The 18,102-nt window shown below is 38.2% G+C and overlaps 1 protein-coding gene across 1 annotated transcript in view; it reads right to left on the reverse strand.

The window, feature by feature from the left end:
* LOC150083724 (calcium-activated potassium channel slowpoke-like) overlaps nt 1-18,102 on the reverse strand; it is a 668,330-nt gene that overhangs the window by 151,995 nt on the left and 498,233 nt on the right. Inside the window, 1 exon segment of the mRNA XM_090378165.1 lies at nt 13,900-14,074. Coding sequence (XP_090234291.1) covers nt 13,900-14,074 — 175 coding nt within the window.

Raw genomic sequence — 18,102 nt, forward strand, 5'->3', positions numbered from 1 at the left:
ATTTGTGCAGCACTCTTCCATGTGCAACAGTATCAAAAGCCTTTCTAAGATCCAAGTATATAATATCAAAGTTATTCCCTGCATACAGTTCTTTTGTGACTGCATCATAGTATCCAATCAAATTGGTCAGGCAAGACTTTCCCTTAACAAAACCATGCTGTGTCCGAGCTATAACTGAAGTCTTGTCTAGATGATCCTGCAGTGCTACTTTAACCAGTGCCTCCATTAATTTTCCTGGAACAGAAGTTAAACTCACAGGTCTATAATTACTTGTGTCAGCCTTTGATCCTCCTTTGTGAATTGGGGTCATATTTGCACATCTCCAGTCTGTTGGTACCAACCCTTAGTCCAAGGAAGCTCTCATAATTATGGCTATGGGTTTGCTTACTTCCTTTGCTGCCTCTTTTAATATAACTGGATAGATCCCATCCACCCCTGGTGCCTTTCTTGTGTTTATCTTCAACAGTTTCTCCTCCACTTTACTCTCAGTTATTACAAGATTATCTAGCTTACTGCCACAGTTGAATACACCTCTGGCATTCCCCTCGCTGAATAACTCCTCATGTGTGAATGTAGATGCAAAATATTCATTTAGTTTGTTAGCAACCTGAGAAGGATCATCAACAGTTGAACCATTGATAGCAAGTGGACCAATCTGATTCATCCCCTTCCTTCTAGAGTTTACATAAATAAAGAACCCTTTGCTGTTTTTCTTTGCATCCCTTGCCGAAGATTTCTCATAATCTGCCTTTGCCCGCCTAACCTCCTTTGTAACTTGGTTACAGATAAACTTATATCTATCATAGGTTTCTATGCCACGTGTTAATTTATATGTATCCCATGCATTTTTCTTCTCTGCCATATGTCTCATTAGTTCATCTGACATCCATTTAGGCCTAAACCTTGAACAATATTTCTTAGTTGGTATGTAAAGCCTAGTAGCTTCCAAGATAAGTTCTTTGAATGCTTCCCATTTTGAATTTGCTGTTGGTAACATCATCAGTTGGTCCCACTGTATAGAATTTAAATACTGTCTCAGACCATTGTAGTCGCCTTTACGAAAGCAATAACCCTTCCCTTTACCCCCTGATGGTAGTTACCTCTTCGAGTTAATCCTACTTCAGCACACTGTGATCACTGCCACCTAGTGGTTCCTTTATCTCCAGATTCTTAATGCATGAAGAATCACTACTGATAATCAAATCAAGAGTATTACTCCCTCTAGTTGCCTTCCGAACATGCTGATGTAGAAAACAATCATCCAATAAATCCACAAAAGCCTTGCTAGTGTGTGAGTGACCAACCCACAAATTCCAGTCAGTATCTGGGAAATTAAAATCCCCATTATAAGACTCTCTGATTTACTGGTACACTCTATTTCCCTGTACAGTTTCTTATTATACTCATCAGAGTCATTAGGCCTATAACACACTTCTACTCTCATTTTTGATCTCCCAATGCTTATGTCACACCAAACTGACTCGACACTGCACTGTCCAGTGATGTCGACTGGCTTCACTTCCTTGGATTTTATGTGTTTCTTAATTAATAGCATACCCCTCCTCCCTTCCTATCTTGTCTATCCTTTCTGCAGACGTTGTACTCCCTAAATTCCAGTTCTGCATTCCTTATATCTGTGTGACACCACATCTCTGATATCCTAACAATATCTGCCTTTGATGCTTTGAGCAATAACTCAAATTCATCAAATTTATTTACCAAACTCCTAGCATTGGTGTACATGCAAGTATACATGCACCTGTCTTTTTCTCAGCTACCCTAACACAACCCATGTGTTTACTTGTACCGCAGTGACTCCCAGCAGTCTCTGAAATATCCTGCATCTTGTTTTCCAGGCTTCTGCTCATTCCAATAGTTAGTTAGTTAGTTATTTTGGTTTTTAGGAACATTAGCAACTAAGGCCATATTGCTCCGGGAATATGCGGTGGTCATTCCCTGACCTTTCCGCATCCTCCGTATTTGGTTGTGACGGGATCGAACCCCAGTCTAATCAAGAAGCGTGTGCTACGCACTGCTGCTCCTTCTCACCTGGTTACGGAGGCACCGCTCATTCCAATAGAAGCAGTTCAAGAGTCACTTTCACCTCTGCCAGTGGCTACCGTTAATCTATTAGCCTTGTATCCCCCCCAAGCTAGCAGTTTTCTGACCTACCTAACACTGCCTCGATAGCATCAGCAAATCTTCTTGCACCCTTTCTATTGAAGTGTATCCCATCCCTGTAGAAGCAGTCCCTTCTCTTAACAAGTACAGTCCAGGCTGAAAAAAATTCTACCCCTTGAGCCTTGCACAATCTTTCCAGGGCCGAATTGATCGACAAGGCTCTCATCATATACTCCCTCCTATCGTGTCTGGGCAGAATTGCAGACACTTTCAAATTCAACCCTAATTCACGGCTGTTTTTCAAAAGTGACCTGTACTTGTTAAGTAATTCTGCCGGTCTTCTACTCTTAATATCATTAGTGTCAATATGTACAACTATATCACCTTTTGTGCCCTTAAAAGACGATATCCGCTCTACAATGTCATCAACCTTTGCCCCTGGCAGACATACCCTGGTCCTGTTCCAAAATATACATCAATATCACTGATAAATGTAGAAAACAACAGAGGCCCAACACACTAATAACATTAGTCAGTGTTGTCCCAAACTCCACTAATAACATTAGTCCACGAAGAGCAGTGTCCATTGATTTCCACTCTCTGTCTTCTCTCACTCAACCATCCCTTTTACATAGCAGAAACTTGCCCTTAATTAATGCCATACTGTTTCCATTTATTTATAAAAAGAGTATCAAAAGCTTTCCTAAAATCAAAGTATATGATATCAAAATTATTTTTTTCATCAAATTCCTTTGTGACCCATGCTGTTTCTGAATTATAATTGCAGCCTTGTCTAGATGGTTACTTCTTTAACCATTGACTCCATTGTTTTCCCCAGAACAGAAGTTAAACTAACAGGTCTGTAATTACTCATGTCATCCTTTGATCCCCCATCCCTTTTTTGAACTGGAGATACATTTGCACATCTCGAGTTCATGGGACCTTCCCTGAGTCCAAGGATGTTCTCATAATTATGGCTAAGGGTTTGCTTACTTCCTTTGCTGCCTCCTTTAATATAACTAAATAGTTCCCATCCACCCCAGGTGTCTTTTTTATCTTTAACTTCAACAATTTCTCCTCCTATACTATTTTCATTATGTAGCACAGAGTGGAACAGTAAGTGAAATAACGAGTTGCAGTTAAACTAGGTTTAATGTTAAATACATATGATAAACAGTAAAAATGGAATATGTAGATACATACAGTAACCAGTAATGCAAAAGCTTTCAGACTTTATGAAGCCCGAAAGCTTTTGTATTACTGGTGACTGTATGTATCTACATATTCCGTTTTTACTGTTTATCATATGTATTTAACATTAAACCTAGTTTAACTACAACTCGTTATTTTACTTTTCATTCTGTGATACATAATGAAAATAGTATAATGAATCCAGAACATGTAGGCCTTTTTACCTAATTTCTCCTCCTCTTTAATCTCAGTTATTACAAAATCATTTAGCTCCTTGTTAGAGTTCGATAAGCTTCTGTCTTCAACTTCCTTACAGAATACCTCATGTGTGAATGTAGATGCAAAATACTCATTCAGTTTGTCAGCTATCTGAAATGGATCATCAACAGTCGCACCATGAATATCAAGTGGACAATCTTATTAATCCCCTTCCTTCTAGAGTTTATATAAGTAAAGAAATCTTTGCTGTTTTTCTTTCCATCCTTTGCCAAAGATTTCTTGTAATCTGTCTTCAATTGCCTAACCTCCTTTGTGACTTGATTACAGACTAGCCTATATCTACCACAGGCTTCTGTGTCACCTGATAATTTAAATTACCTTAATTTAAATCTCTTACCAGATCACTGAGTTCACGATGTAAAAACAGTTGAGGGCTGGACTCAATATCTCCAGGGGTGTGGACTTCAGTTTTATTTTCAGAAGCTTCACCCTAAGCACATACACAACCAGCCTGTAAGCTCCTCCCCAATCAACTCTCCTAATTCTTGCTCCTGCATAGCCCCCATTTCTAACTGGCAGCTATGATGTTCTGAGAGAATCACCTAACAGAAGATCACAATGCTGGAGTCAATTATGGGTTGGCATCATCCAACAGAAGCCTCCTGTCTACATATATGCTCACCAAAAGTTATTTATCAATTCCTCCTGTTAATGTAACATACGATTTTTTTTACTAGTGGCCTGTAGAGGTCCACCTTGGTGCACCTGAAATATTTACAATTAAGTATTTTATCAAATTACACAGTGAAACATTTCTTTTTATAGTAAAACAGAGCTGCTTTTAGCCCAATATTTCCGCTTGGTTACTTGTAAATAACCATATTATGACCAATTCAGCTTCCTTACAGTTCAACTGTGAGCTTATTATACTGTCTAAATCTTCTAGTGGTGCTGCTGATTGATGATCTAGAAATTTTGATGCTTATACTATAGTTATTATTTTAATGTAAACTTTGCATTATAAACTGAATGAAGGCTTTTACTTTGGCTAGGTGGACACTATCTAACTTCCTATACAATTTCTCTGTATTTTATCAGGTATTTCCTTTACATATTATAAAGTTTGTCTCATTAGGCAACAAGAGAGAGCAATACTCTTGATCTGATTATCAGTAGTGATTCTTCATGCATTAAGAACCTGCAGATAAATGAACCACTAGGTGGCAGTGATCACAGTGTGTTGAAGTGGGATTTACTCAAGGAGGTAACTACCATCAGAGGTAAAGGGAAGGGTTTCTGTTTTCGTAAAGGAGACTATGATGGTCTGAGACAGTATTTAAATTCTGTACAGTGGGACCAACTGATGATGTTACCAACAGCAAACTCAAAATGGGAAGCATTCAAGGAACTAATCTTGGAGGCTACCAGGCTTTACATACCAACTAAGAAATATTGTTCAAGGTTTAGGCCTAAATGGTTGTCAGATGAACTAATGAGACATGTGGCAGAGAAGAAAAATGCATGGGATACATACAAATTAATGGGTGACATGGAAGCCTATGATAGATATAAGTTGGTCTGTAACCAAGTCACAAAGGAGATTAGGCAGGCAAAGGCAGACTATGAAAAATCCTTGGCAAAGGATGCAAAGAAAAACAGAAAAGAGTTCTTTACATACTTGAACTTGAGAAGGAAAGGGATGAATCAGATTGGCCCACTGGATATTGATGGTTCAACAGTTGAGGATCCTGCTCAGGTGGCTAACAATCTAAACGAGTATTTTGCATCTACATTCACGCATGAGGAGTTATTCAGGAAGGAGAATGATGTAGGTAAAGTAAACAGTGGCAATGAGCTGGATGATTTTGTAATAACTGAGAGGAAAGTGGAGGAGAGATTGTTGAGGATAAACATAAAAAAGGCACCTGGGGTGGATGGGATCTATCCAGTTATATTAAAGGAGGCAGCAAAGGAAGTATGCAAACCCCTAGCCATAATTATGAGAGCTTCTTTGGACTCAGGGGAGGTACCCATAGACTGGAGATGTGCAAATGTAACCCCAATTCACAAAGGAGGATCAAAGGCTGACACAAGTAATTATAGACCTGTTAGTTTAACTTCTGTTCCAGGTAAATTAATGGAGGCACTAGTTAAAGAAGCACTGCAGGATCATCTAGACAACAATTCCGTTATAGCTCAGACGCAGCATGGTTTTGTTAAGGGCAGGTCTTGCCTGACCAATTTGATTGGATACTATGATGTAGTCACAAAAGAACTGGATGCAGGGAATAACTTTGATATTATATATTTGGATCTTAGAAAGGCTTTCGATACTGTTGCACATGGAAGACTGCTGCACAAATTGGAGCAGTGTGGCATTGGAGGCAAATTGCTGCTATGGATAAGGGGATGGTTGAGTGGCAGAAGACAGAGAGTGGAATCAATGGACACTGCTCAATGTGGACTAATGTTATTAGTGGAGTTCCTCAAGGTTCAGTGTTGGGTCCGTTGTTGTTTTCGGTGTTTATGAATGATATTGATGATGGGATATCAAGTTTAATGTCCAAGTTTGCAGATGATACAAAGGTTGGCAGGGTCGTTAAGGACACTACTGATGCTATGCTGCTGCAACAGGATCTGGAAAGGCTGAACAGATGGGCTGAGAGGTGGCAAATGAAGTTTAACATTGACAAATGTAAAGTACTACATATGGGAAACAGTAACCCCAGAGCAACGTATCAACTCTGCGGTACTACACTGACAGTGGTGGAGAATGAAAAGGACCTGGGGGTAATTGTGCAGGCAGATATGAAGTTCTCTGAGCAGTGCAGACGAGCTGCAAGAGTAGCTCATGGTGTCTTGTCAATGATATACAGGAATTTTTCTAGCAGGGATAAGGAGGTGATTATTCCCTTGTATAAGGCAATGGTTAGGCCACATCTTGAGTACTGTATACAGGTCTGGAGGCCTCATTTCAAGAAGGATGTAGAGCTGCTGGAACGGGTACAGAGAAGGGCAACAAGATTAGTAAATGGAACAAAGGGTTGCTCTTACGAAGAAAGGCTTAAGTTTTGCAAATTGCAGAGTCTGGAGACTAGGCACCGGCGAGGTGATCTGATAGAGGTGTATAAGGCTTTGAATGGTTTGAGCATGCTCAATGCCAATGGGATTCTTCATCTTGCTCAGAATAATCACCTCAGAGGGCATAAATTCAAATTGAGGAAGGACGGATGTCGGATAGATGTGCGGAAATTTGCCTTTGGCCAGCGGGTGGTTGGTTGGTGGAACCGACTTCCATCACTTGTTGTTGAAGTTGATAGCCTAAACAAATTTAAAGCTCAACTGGACAGGTATTTCGAACGAACGGAGGGGTGAAATGGGAGTGGTTTTTTTTTTTTTTTTTTTTTTTTTGGCTGATGCTGAATAAGCTTGCTTTCTTGCATCATATGCCTCTACTAATGCTAATGCTAATGCTAATTAGGCTTAGCTTTCTCCTGACCGTGTGGTAATACATTATATCACATATTGTTGTTATCATAAATGCAGAGATTAGGCTTAGCATCTTGGCTATTTGCTGCTGATTAAACTCTGATGACAAATGCTCATTAACATAGGTTATTGAGTCTATTGATATTAGTGAATTACGCGAGGGAAATCTACTGAGAGATTCACATTAAAGAGGAATGGTTTTGATTTGTAGCAGAATTAAGTTTTGAAGAACTTTCAGGATATTTCACTGTCGGGATAAGCCCAAGGGGTTATCCCGACAATGATATAAGTGCCTTTGGGGTTTATCACATGCAATTGCTGTCTACTTAGGTAGACAAGTAAGATGACTCACTTTCTTTCCAAGAAAAAAAAAAAAAAAAACCTCCTTTCCTCAAAGTAATAGCCACACTTTAAAACAGCACCATGCCAAGCTTGCCAGAAAAGGTGAAAAACAAGCTACAATGCGCTCAAAGCCAGGGAATGCTGCAAAATAAAGAAAAATGGGAATGCAATGACTCTTCATCAACTATTGACAACCTCCCAACAACATTGCCAGGTGAACCTGTGAGTGACTCACTTAGAAAATCAAATGCTGTGCTGCCTGACATTGAAGTCATGAGTGTATCATCACTTGCCAAAACTGCACCCGACCCACCTACAAAGAATAATCAGGACAAGATTTTATCGATGGTCTGCGATATCCATGAAGATTTAACCCCGGGGACTCACATCTGGTGAGTATCGGCTTGGCACACCCAGGGTGTGCCAAGCTGGACATCATCATTCTTATCTTTCTTGGTGATTCCTTTCTACTTCTGACTTGTTTTCTCTCTCGGGGTAATTTAGAAATTTTTTTTTTGGCTTGTGCAACATAAGCCTCAGGCTTCCTTGCACCATATGGCTAATAATAATAATAATAATCACAAAATCGTCAGCAATATCTTCCAACAAAACATTGCTGACACGCAAAATGACATAAAACACATTTTGGATATCACCGACATTGCTCTCACCAATCAGGAAATGCTAAAGAATCAGATCGCTCAGATGACAAAATTGCAGAGCTTGCTGGAGATGTTAGCAAGAAAAATACACAAACAAAATGCCGCCTCCGTAGCCAGGTGGGAAGGAGCAGCAGTGCGTAGCACACGCTTCTTGATTAGACTAGGGTCCGAGCCCGTCACCACCAAATACGGAGGATGCGGAAAAGGTCAGGGAATGACGACCACATATCCCGGAGCAATATGGCCTTAGTTGCTAATGCTCCTAAAAAAAAACAAAACAAAATGAATACTTGACAAACAGTCTTTTACCTGTAGAAACCCTACCCTATCAAAAAACAGACAACTGCACCAGCTGTAACAAAATATATCACTCCCGATATGAACCAACGAAGTTAGTAAGACAGGAGGAGTTAGTAAGACCTATCTGGCAGCCAATGCATGCTGCAACTAGATAACCAACTCCCTCCATCACATCAGGCCCACATTAGTCAAGAGACTGCCCAGGCAAAATAAGAAGAAACACAGAAACTGAAGGGAAGCAGGCAACACAGTCACCCTGTGGTAGAAAAGGAACTAACAGGCACCCCCCTCAGACTTCCCAACTGTTGATCAGACAAATAGGAACTTTACAACCAATCCATGGCATTGGGGTTCGTACCTTGCTCTATGCAGCCATATCCAGGCTACCCCACGAATGATGACACCATGCATTGTGATTACATTTGCCATGGTATTCACACAACAACATTATCTGAAGGGAGCAACACATCGGTAATCGAAGCTTGTGGGAAGACCATTACCCCTTGTATGACACTTCAGACCCAGGTTGCACCACCTGCACACATGCATCTTGAGCAAGTAAGTCAAACACTTGCAGGGCAACATAGAAACAATACTGCTTATGCTGGAACAAGACAAAAATGTTTTCTGCATTTCGCTAGCACTAATAACAACAAACAGGATGCAAATTCCACCACTAATCCCAAGTATTCCATACACAGAAGATCACAAGCTCCTTCCCAATCTTCGGAGAGCAGACCTGCCCAACTGAATCTCACGGACACTCCAAGGAAGCAAAGCAATAGCCCAAAAGAAGCACAGTCCCAAAAAACAGATAATGATTTCATCATTGGAACTGACACAGAATCATGTATAAAAGCAGCACCAGGAAAAGTGAGACTCTTTGCCACTAGACTTGACCCAACTACAATGGTAGCTCCCCTTCGAGCCCACATTAAAGATAAAACTGGAATCATAGTTGACATTCATCAAATGATGACCAAGCATAGCACTTATGCATCATTGCTGATAACATGTAATCATTGGGACATCAACAGCCTCCTCTGCTCAAACATCTGGCTTTTTGGTGTGAAGGTCAAAATCTTTGTTAACTACGCCCAAGGAAAAAAGAATCGATTACTATAGCAACCAAGGAATTACTATAACAATCGATTACTATAGCATCTCAAGGTCTGAGTACTGAAGAGCCCCCTCCTCCTCTTCACCCAAAACGTCCAGAGCATTGCAAATATATTACAAACATTTCAGAACTTCTTGTTACTAGAAGGCTTCACATTTGTCTAACACAAACCTGGTTAACCACAGACAAGCAACTAAACTTCCTTAGTGGGAAATTCGCCTACCATATTACCTCAAATGAGCGTGCCCATAAATGAGGGGGTAGTGTGATTATCGTTTCCCATAAAAGTCTACACATCACAAATGCCATCAGAAGTGACTCTACCAACTTTGAAGGTATGAGTGTCACTTATCACAATAATGTTTTAAGCATCCAAGTCTGCTTAATCTATCTACCACCAGAGCATAATAAGGAATCTAGAACAGAGCTACATGCATGGTTGACCCTGCACTTAAAATAAAATCTCCCCACTATCAAAGGGGACTTTAATATGCCCCTCCTATGGTATGCAGAGCAAAACTGGAATCAAAAATGTTCCCCTGCAGACCCCATCAACAAGACAGAATCAAAAACTGGAGCTAATCTACTTGAATATAGGTTACGCTACCCTCTTGCAGAATTTTTGAAGTTTTAATTCGGATCACTATCCTTTGACCATTGAATTTTGCTAACCACCTAAGAATACTAACCAGGAATAAAACAAGAAGACAACCACAAAACACATCTTCTCTCCCAAGTTCATACAGGAAGGCATAATTCTCAAGAAACTTAGAGCAATAGACTGGAATGCAATCTATAAACTTCCTCCTTCTCAAGCAACAGACTGCATAGCAGATCACCTATGGACCATCGCCGGGTTAGGGGTGGCAAGAAAGATAAAAATCTGCAAATAGTCCAGGCTCTGGTTCTCCAGCCAAATGAAACCATATTAAATGACAAGCAAAAAGCCTATCGAGAATGGCGAAAAACACAAACCCTGCAGTCATACACCTTGTTCAAAATGAAAAGAGCAATGTTCAACAGGATCAGAAGACAAGCCTATATCAAGATAATCTTCGAAAAACTTGTAAAATCAAAGAGAATTATCAACAACTCGAAAAACTATTTCCATATGACTTGGGAGGCTTTCAAAGAATGGGTGGATCGCACCTTTGCAGACTGTGGTAACTTACCATCTAGCACAAGGCAATCTGTAGACCCAACAACCAATAGGACCGACCGACCCCTCTGGAGAAGCTATCATCCCTTGCCAAAAAATTGCAGTGGTTATCAGAAGCCTACCAAATAAATGCACCACAGGCCCAGATAAATTCCCCGTTTTCATCATTAAAATATGTAGTCCTTACCTGCTGGACTTACTGTCTCATACTTTCAACAGGATTGTTGAAACAGCCACTCTCCCTGAAGCCTGGAAAAAATATCACACAAAACCAATTCCCAAAACCAATAGACCTAAAACCTGGAGAGACTACAAACCAAAATCATAGGATGCAACTTATTAAGGAATGAAATAATTTTGGCCACGTGCGGGGTATCTGCCAGGAGGTCAGCAATACTGAAAGGAATGTTTGTCCTGGAAAAAGAAGTAAACATAGCTCGTCGGTCACTATTGTATTTGGGACAATCAGTGAATACACGTTGGATGGTGAGCTGAGTGTTGCAGTTTGTACACAGTGGTGGATCAGTGCCTGAAAGAAAATAAAGATGTGTTAGATGTGTATGACCTATTCATAGTTGGGCTAATACATCTTCTTCATGCCTGTTTTCATGTATATTGGATTTCCAAGGTTGGAGTTGTTTCTTTATATGGAGTAATTTGTTCCCAACTTGATTTTGTCAGATGTGTTGCCATTTTCCAAGACCACTTCTTTATAATTGACTTGTAGTCTGTGATCGGTATACTAAATGGTTCATCTATAGGATCTGTAGCAGTTTTCGCAGCTAGATCAGCATGTTCATTTCCAGAAATTCCAACATGACCAGGGATCCAACAAAAGATGACTTCTTGTTTCTTCCTATTTAGCTTAGTCATGGTATTCTAAATCTGTATGAATAAGGGGTTATCATGTTTTTCATTCTGCTGTATAGCTTGGATAGCACTAATGGAGTCTGTACAGATAACACACTGTTCAATACATTTGTTGATAAGGTGAAATTTAACGCTATGAAAATAACACAGAGTTCTGCAGTGTAGCTGCTGCATTCAATGGGGAGTTTCTTGGCTATGGTAAGTTGGGAAAAACTGCTGCTGCACCAACGTGGGCTTCAGTTTTAGATCTGTCTATGTAGATTGGCATATACTCTGCGTGTTGGGTTCTCAAGGCGGCATGAATTTGCAGTATGTTCTGTCTGGGTAAGGTGTGTTTCCCCAATGATGTGAGTGAAAGGTTGCACAATGGTATGTGATACATCCAAGATGAAGCTGTATGAGAAGTAGTAGGCTGTATCATGCTAAGGTCAATTTGCCAGTCACTGAGCAGGGAATGCAGGCATATCCCTGTTGATGGGTTTTTAGATGGATAGGCTCGGTAAAGGTTCTCCCATTTGGGTGAGAAAAATCCATTCCGAGTAGGGTTGTCTAGTCACCCTTTGACTTTTTCTGTGTAGTTTAACAGAAGCATTTGTCTGCATAGTTGTAAAGAGGTTTCAGTTGCTTCAGCATATAAGGTCTGGACTGCTGATGTACAGAATGCTCCTAGTGCAAGCCGAAGAGAACTGTGGTGTATGGGATCAAGCCAACATAAGGCACTTGGTCTAGCAGAAAGCCGCTTATGGAAGGATAGCAATTCAACCCCTCTTCCACTCCCTGGAGTCTCACTGTCGCATTACAGGAAACTTACCCACATTCTTGCAGGAATTACTAACAGAGAGCTGCATTATTGTTAAGCATGAAGATTTTAGCATTGATTACACACTAAACAGAGGGGTTCATCAAGGAGGGGTTCTCCTTGTGACACTTCGCTGTAGTCCTTGATCTGTTCCTCTTAATCTGCAATAACATCATTACCTACGCTGACGACATGAAAATGTTCTTAACTAACCACAAAAGTTAACTAACCTGGCCAACTTCCAGGCTTCGTTCGATTGGCCTTGAAATAAACCCTCTTCAAACAGCCCAGTTGTCCTTCTCCAGAAAGCATAAGAAGCACAACATCACCATACCCTTAAATGGTCAACCCATACAGAAAGTTGAATATCACAAAGATCTGGGAATTACCTGGGACAACAAGTTATCCTTTATGGAGCATTTCACTACCACAAAGAAGACCTTAGCCACCATCTGGCATTCAAGACAGGAATTAACTGGGGTCCATAATGCTCACTGGTGAAAGAATACACTGTTAGGTGTATTCTTTCACCAGTTGCTCCAGTTGCCTTATATGCTTTGATCATTTGTTCATCAGCTCCAGAAACTTATGTCAAAACCTTCCTAAGCATTGAATATTGGCTCCTTAGGTGGTTAACCAGATCTTCCAATTTTCATTCACTGTATCAAGAGGCATTCTGTATGCAAATATGGAGTGGACACCTTGGAAGTTTATTGTTATCAGGACAAATATTCATATCCTGGCGAAGATATAATGTGGCAGTCCTACCAGGCATCATTTTGCACCCACGAAGTCTGAGGCAATCAAGCAGTCTGCAAATCAAACCACTCTGGTTCAATCTAATCTTCTTGAAAAGCTTTAACAGAATGTTCCAGCTTAATACAATGGAAATCCTGAACCAGTTTCAAGTAAACTGTGAAAAATTATGCTCAAGTAAGACATACAGGATGACAATCTGCCAACAAACAACTGAGGCACAACAGTACTAACTAGAACCCATAGTCTCTTGCATGTGGTAAAAGTAAAAATTGAGTTGGGAAGCCTGCCTGCCCACCACTGAAGGAGGTTCCATTGTGCAGCTCTCTCAAAATCTCTGCTGTTGTTTCAGATGTCATTTTGGAGATTGACTACTTAGCAACACAATCTTTTTCAGTTCGTATGTGAAGTTTGGTAAGCTTTACATGTTGTGGATACTCCTCTTTGAGATACCCAGCACGAAGGATTTTTTTTTATTTTTAAACTGTCAATTTTTTGTAAATTTATTCTCTGAGTTGTTGTTGTTGTTGTTTTGGTTTTTAGGAGCATTAGCAACTAAGGCCATATTGCTCCGGGATATGTGGTGGTTATTCCCTGACCTTTCCGCATCCTCCATATTTGGTGGTGATGGGCTCGAACCCCGGTCTAATCAAGAAGCATGTGCTACGCACTGCTGCTCCTTCCCACCTGGCTACGGAGGTGCTCTCTGAGTTGTAATTTATTTATCGGCTCTAGCTTGCACAGTACAAGGGGCAATTGTAACTAGCAATCAACTGAATAAATAAAATATAAATAAATAAATAAGAAGATTTGTGGTATGAAATGTAAAAATACACAAAAAAAAATACTTCGGAAAGAATTAACTCCTTACCAAAATGCAATCTTCAATGGCTTTTGCTGCACACCAATGAAACATTCCTGTTGAATCATATTTCATTTCAGTTTTTTCAAAGTCGAAGTCCTTTGACTGGTCATCAGCTAGTCCCACTGGAAAGGTCCGATCCTGGTTCGCAGCACCGTTGTTACCACTGGGGCGGCTTGTAGGCCTATTATTAAATATAGAGGGGAGAAAAGTAGTTCAGTATGTAAATTCAAAACTTTTGTTGCATTCATATATTTTTTAAAACATGATAAATAAAAAAGCATAAAAATAGCCATAACCAAGCAGGCAAGACCACTAACTACATCTTGGTATGAAACAGGTAGGCAGGTATGGAGGAGGATAAACTGCAAGGCAGGACTAATCTAAACTCTGGGATAATTTATTTCTGCTGCCACATTACTGTTCATTGCCAATATTTAAACATAGAGGTTTTATTAAAATGATGCACAATATGAATAATTAGATAAAATAAAAATGCAATTATCAAAGCTACATGCTTTTTGAAGTTACTATCTTCTACAATATATCTTTTGCAAAGGTTAAAAAAAAATTTAATTTTAATAGTTACTGATTGTTATTAATTTAATAATTTATTGCAATACACTCAGCTAAATTTTACAAAAATATTTATTAATTGTTTAATTTTAAATATCAGATATTAAAGAAAATTATTTTATGCTTTAAACTTAAAATATCATTAAACTGGCTAAATTGACATAAAGCATTTATAAAAATTTACATAATTAAAAAAATATATACAGTAGAAACTCGATTATTTGTTCTTGCTGGCAGGAGGAATAGGCACCATACAAAGAAAGACAGCCAAATCTTAATTTAAAAAAAAATTCTTTCAAAACAAAGATTTTTGTAGAACAAATTATGGGCTATGTTATAAGGAGAATCATGCTTTTGTCACATATGAAAAGGAATTTTTAATGAACTTAATGGTTTCAACAGCTGTACCAGCATTTTAATCTGCAATAAGAAAATAAAAAAAGAGAGACAAATATAACAAAATATAAAAATCTGGATTCTAAAAACATTAAAATCTTTTTAAGAGTACACTGTTCACATCGCAAAAAAACACCCTGATTACCAAAGCAAAACCAGATCTACACATGTCCTAATGATCCATTATTTGAATTTATTGAACAAAAATATCAGCACCTTTAGAATGTATATATAATTAAAGGAAGTGTGAACCATTCGGATTTCTCTGCTAATATTGAAAGAATAACAATCTTTGATCTTTAGCTGCATTATTAATAATTTCAGTTTTATTTTCTCATAGACTACAATTTGTTTTCTTTAATTTCAACATTTACTCACTATTATACAAAGTGAATCAAATGAAAACAACTGTTTGGGTAAACATACTTTATTGTTTTACAATATAAGTAATACTTGCACTATTTTTCTACACAGTTACTCCTCTCAGTACACTGCTTCCAATGATTCACCATTAAGATACCACTGGGAAAAAATTTTTTGCAGACTGTCAATCTTAGCTGATTGTAAGAAACTTTGCCACAGTCCTTTTTCAGCCATACTACTGACCAAATTTTTTGCATGAAATATCTGCCTGATTTGCTCATTCTCACAGTGCCTGAACTTAAAATCAAATTATAAGTGATTTGAATCGTGAACAAATAAAGGTTTAAATATAAATTCATTAATCCTTCATAACTTGCATACACTGCTGCCGATGATTCACCATTAAGATGATCAATAGTATGGTTGATTTCTTCATCCATGCTGCTGATCAAACTGTATGTAGCATGTGCCTAATTTGTTGAATATCAGTTCCCAAACTTTTGTTAATCAAACTGCAAGTGGTTAAAATTCATCACAATAACCAAATACAATATTTAAACAGCAATTCATTAATCTTTCATAACTTGCATGATGTCTGATATACATATACAGTTTCTTGATTTTGCTTTCATTTTTCTAAATTTGATCAAATCCTTCCAAGTAGAATATATTTTTTTCAAAAGTTGAAAAATTTTTTAATTTTTTTCATTTTCATTTACTATAAACCATAAGAGGTTGGTTGCTTAGATGGTGTTTAATGGATGCTATGTAAATAAGTTGTTTAATTCTGGGTGTGTATATAGACACTAAAAAATAAAGGTTTCCTGACAGGTGGATATGGATGGATAAATTAAGGAAAGGATCCTTAATTTATTATCTGTCATTCTGCAGATAGTTTCATCCTGAAGCTATCTGCAAAATGGCAGACCAATATTAATTTGCAGGATGAACAACCAGAGAACTGACAGAAGCAAGAATATAGCAGAAGAATGAGTGGGGGGAAAAATAGATAAAGCTCAAGAAATTGCAAGAAACGAGGAATAGGGCAAATTATGTAAATCCTAATGAATATTCACATTTTCCAATTCAATTAAGTGTTATAATTAAAACAAAAATGGGCATTTAACAGACACTATACAAGTAGTTTGTTCCATTTAGGGTGTGAGTTAATATTATAGAAAAAAACTGCTTAAGTTGCCTGTAGTATCAGTCTGAGTCACTGGTTCCCACATTAACTAATATATGATGTCAATAAAATTATAAATTTGATATTATCAGTGGCAGAAGTTTTGTATATTACAAATCAAATACATGTGTACAAGTTAAGATAAGATAGTTTTTTCTAGAGGGATTTAAGTAACCTGAAATTCTCATGTACATTACAAGGATGAAAAATTAGTTTCTTTAAGATGGTTTTCTTGATTGACACCAACTGTGAGTAAATGTAAGAATAAAGAAATCAGGGAGATACTGCATGCTGCTTGTACTAGAGTACAGCCATCTAATTACATCTGAGTGATGAAGAACAGTGGAACAATTTCCTACAGCCAACTGAAGTTGGAAATCACCAATTTATTTGGTTGGTCATTGAACTACTTTTGTATGTGATGTTCAAGTGATAATTGCCTGGTCCAAGGCATGGTGACAGCAATCCACTTCTGATGGTTGGCATCAGGCTATTCTTCTGAAACTGGCAAAACACTGTTTACTGTAGGCCTGCTGATAGGAAAACTGTCCCTATGAGACATTCATGTCCCAGCAAACAGTCAATAAAACTTTTCACATGCGGTGCCACTGAAAACTTTCTGGACTTCGATAAAGAATGCACCACTCCTTGCTAACTCATTTGGTTTTAGGTGGGAAGTGATGCCTGGATGTTGCAACTCTCTTTAATTCCATCAGAAATGCAAGAAAGTTTCAACATCCTGCTTTCGTAGTGGACCAGTACAGAGCACATCCTTCATCTTATCTATCAGCTATCATGGCACTGTTGAGTCAAAGCTCCTTATGGCTAATATAATGTTTGAATGGCACACTACACAGGTTAACTTAGTCAAAATACTTAAAATGAAAGTACTAAACCAGTGCAAAGTTTGAAACCTATTTATTACTAACAGAGTCTAAAAATCATATATTTTGTGGATGTTTTCTCTTTTGCTTCCTCAGTCATCGTAATCTTGTTGTTATTATACCATCACAAAAAAGCACATGCATCATTCTACAGTGAACGTTTGATGGGTTATTCAGTCTTCATCTGTCAACACAAAACATTTCACATCTATTGGTGCACAACATAATGCATACTACCATTTTGAAATTGGAAATGCAATACATGTGAATATGCTGCCAACCCTATCTCCTTTACACACATTAAAGAAAGACATCTTTTATCAACAAAGTAGAAAAAATAAAGAAATTCTGATTTAAATGTATTATAGCAAAACAACTATTTTCACTTTGGAACATCAACACTATCAGCATAATGAAAACTCCTTATGTAACAAACTGTAATAACCTATGAATATTATACTGCAAATAATGCAACAGTTACAGCTATTGAATACAACAGTTATAGCTGTGTAATGAGATGAGATTCTCACAGGGCAATGTTACTGTCACTATGAATAAGTGGAACTTTCTGTTCAAAAAGTATTTTCCTTTATCTCCTTTACCTCATCACATCTTAATGTGATGTGACAAATATGATTACCCAGTTTCAATATAACAATGGACAATCAGATAAGCCAACTTTTCGTACAATGACAGTTCCAAACAGAAGGAGCTTTATAATGGTAATTAAACCACAATTGAAAGTCTTATGCAATTACCAGAAGACATCTAAAGCTTTAATTTGTTAAAAGACCTTGTTTTTCCATC

Source organism: Mastigoproctus giganteus, chromosome 7 (genome assembly GCF_048544385.1).
Source record: "Mastigoproctus giganteus isolate SK-2022 chromosome 7, ASM4854438v1, whole genome shotgun sequence".
In the NCBI taxonomy this organism is placed as follows: Eukaryota; Metazoa; Arthropoda; class Arachnida; order Uropygi; family Thelyphonidae; genus Mastigoproctus; species Mastigoproctus giganteus.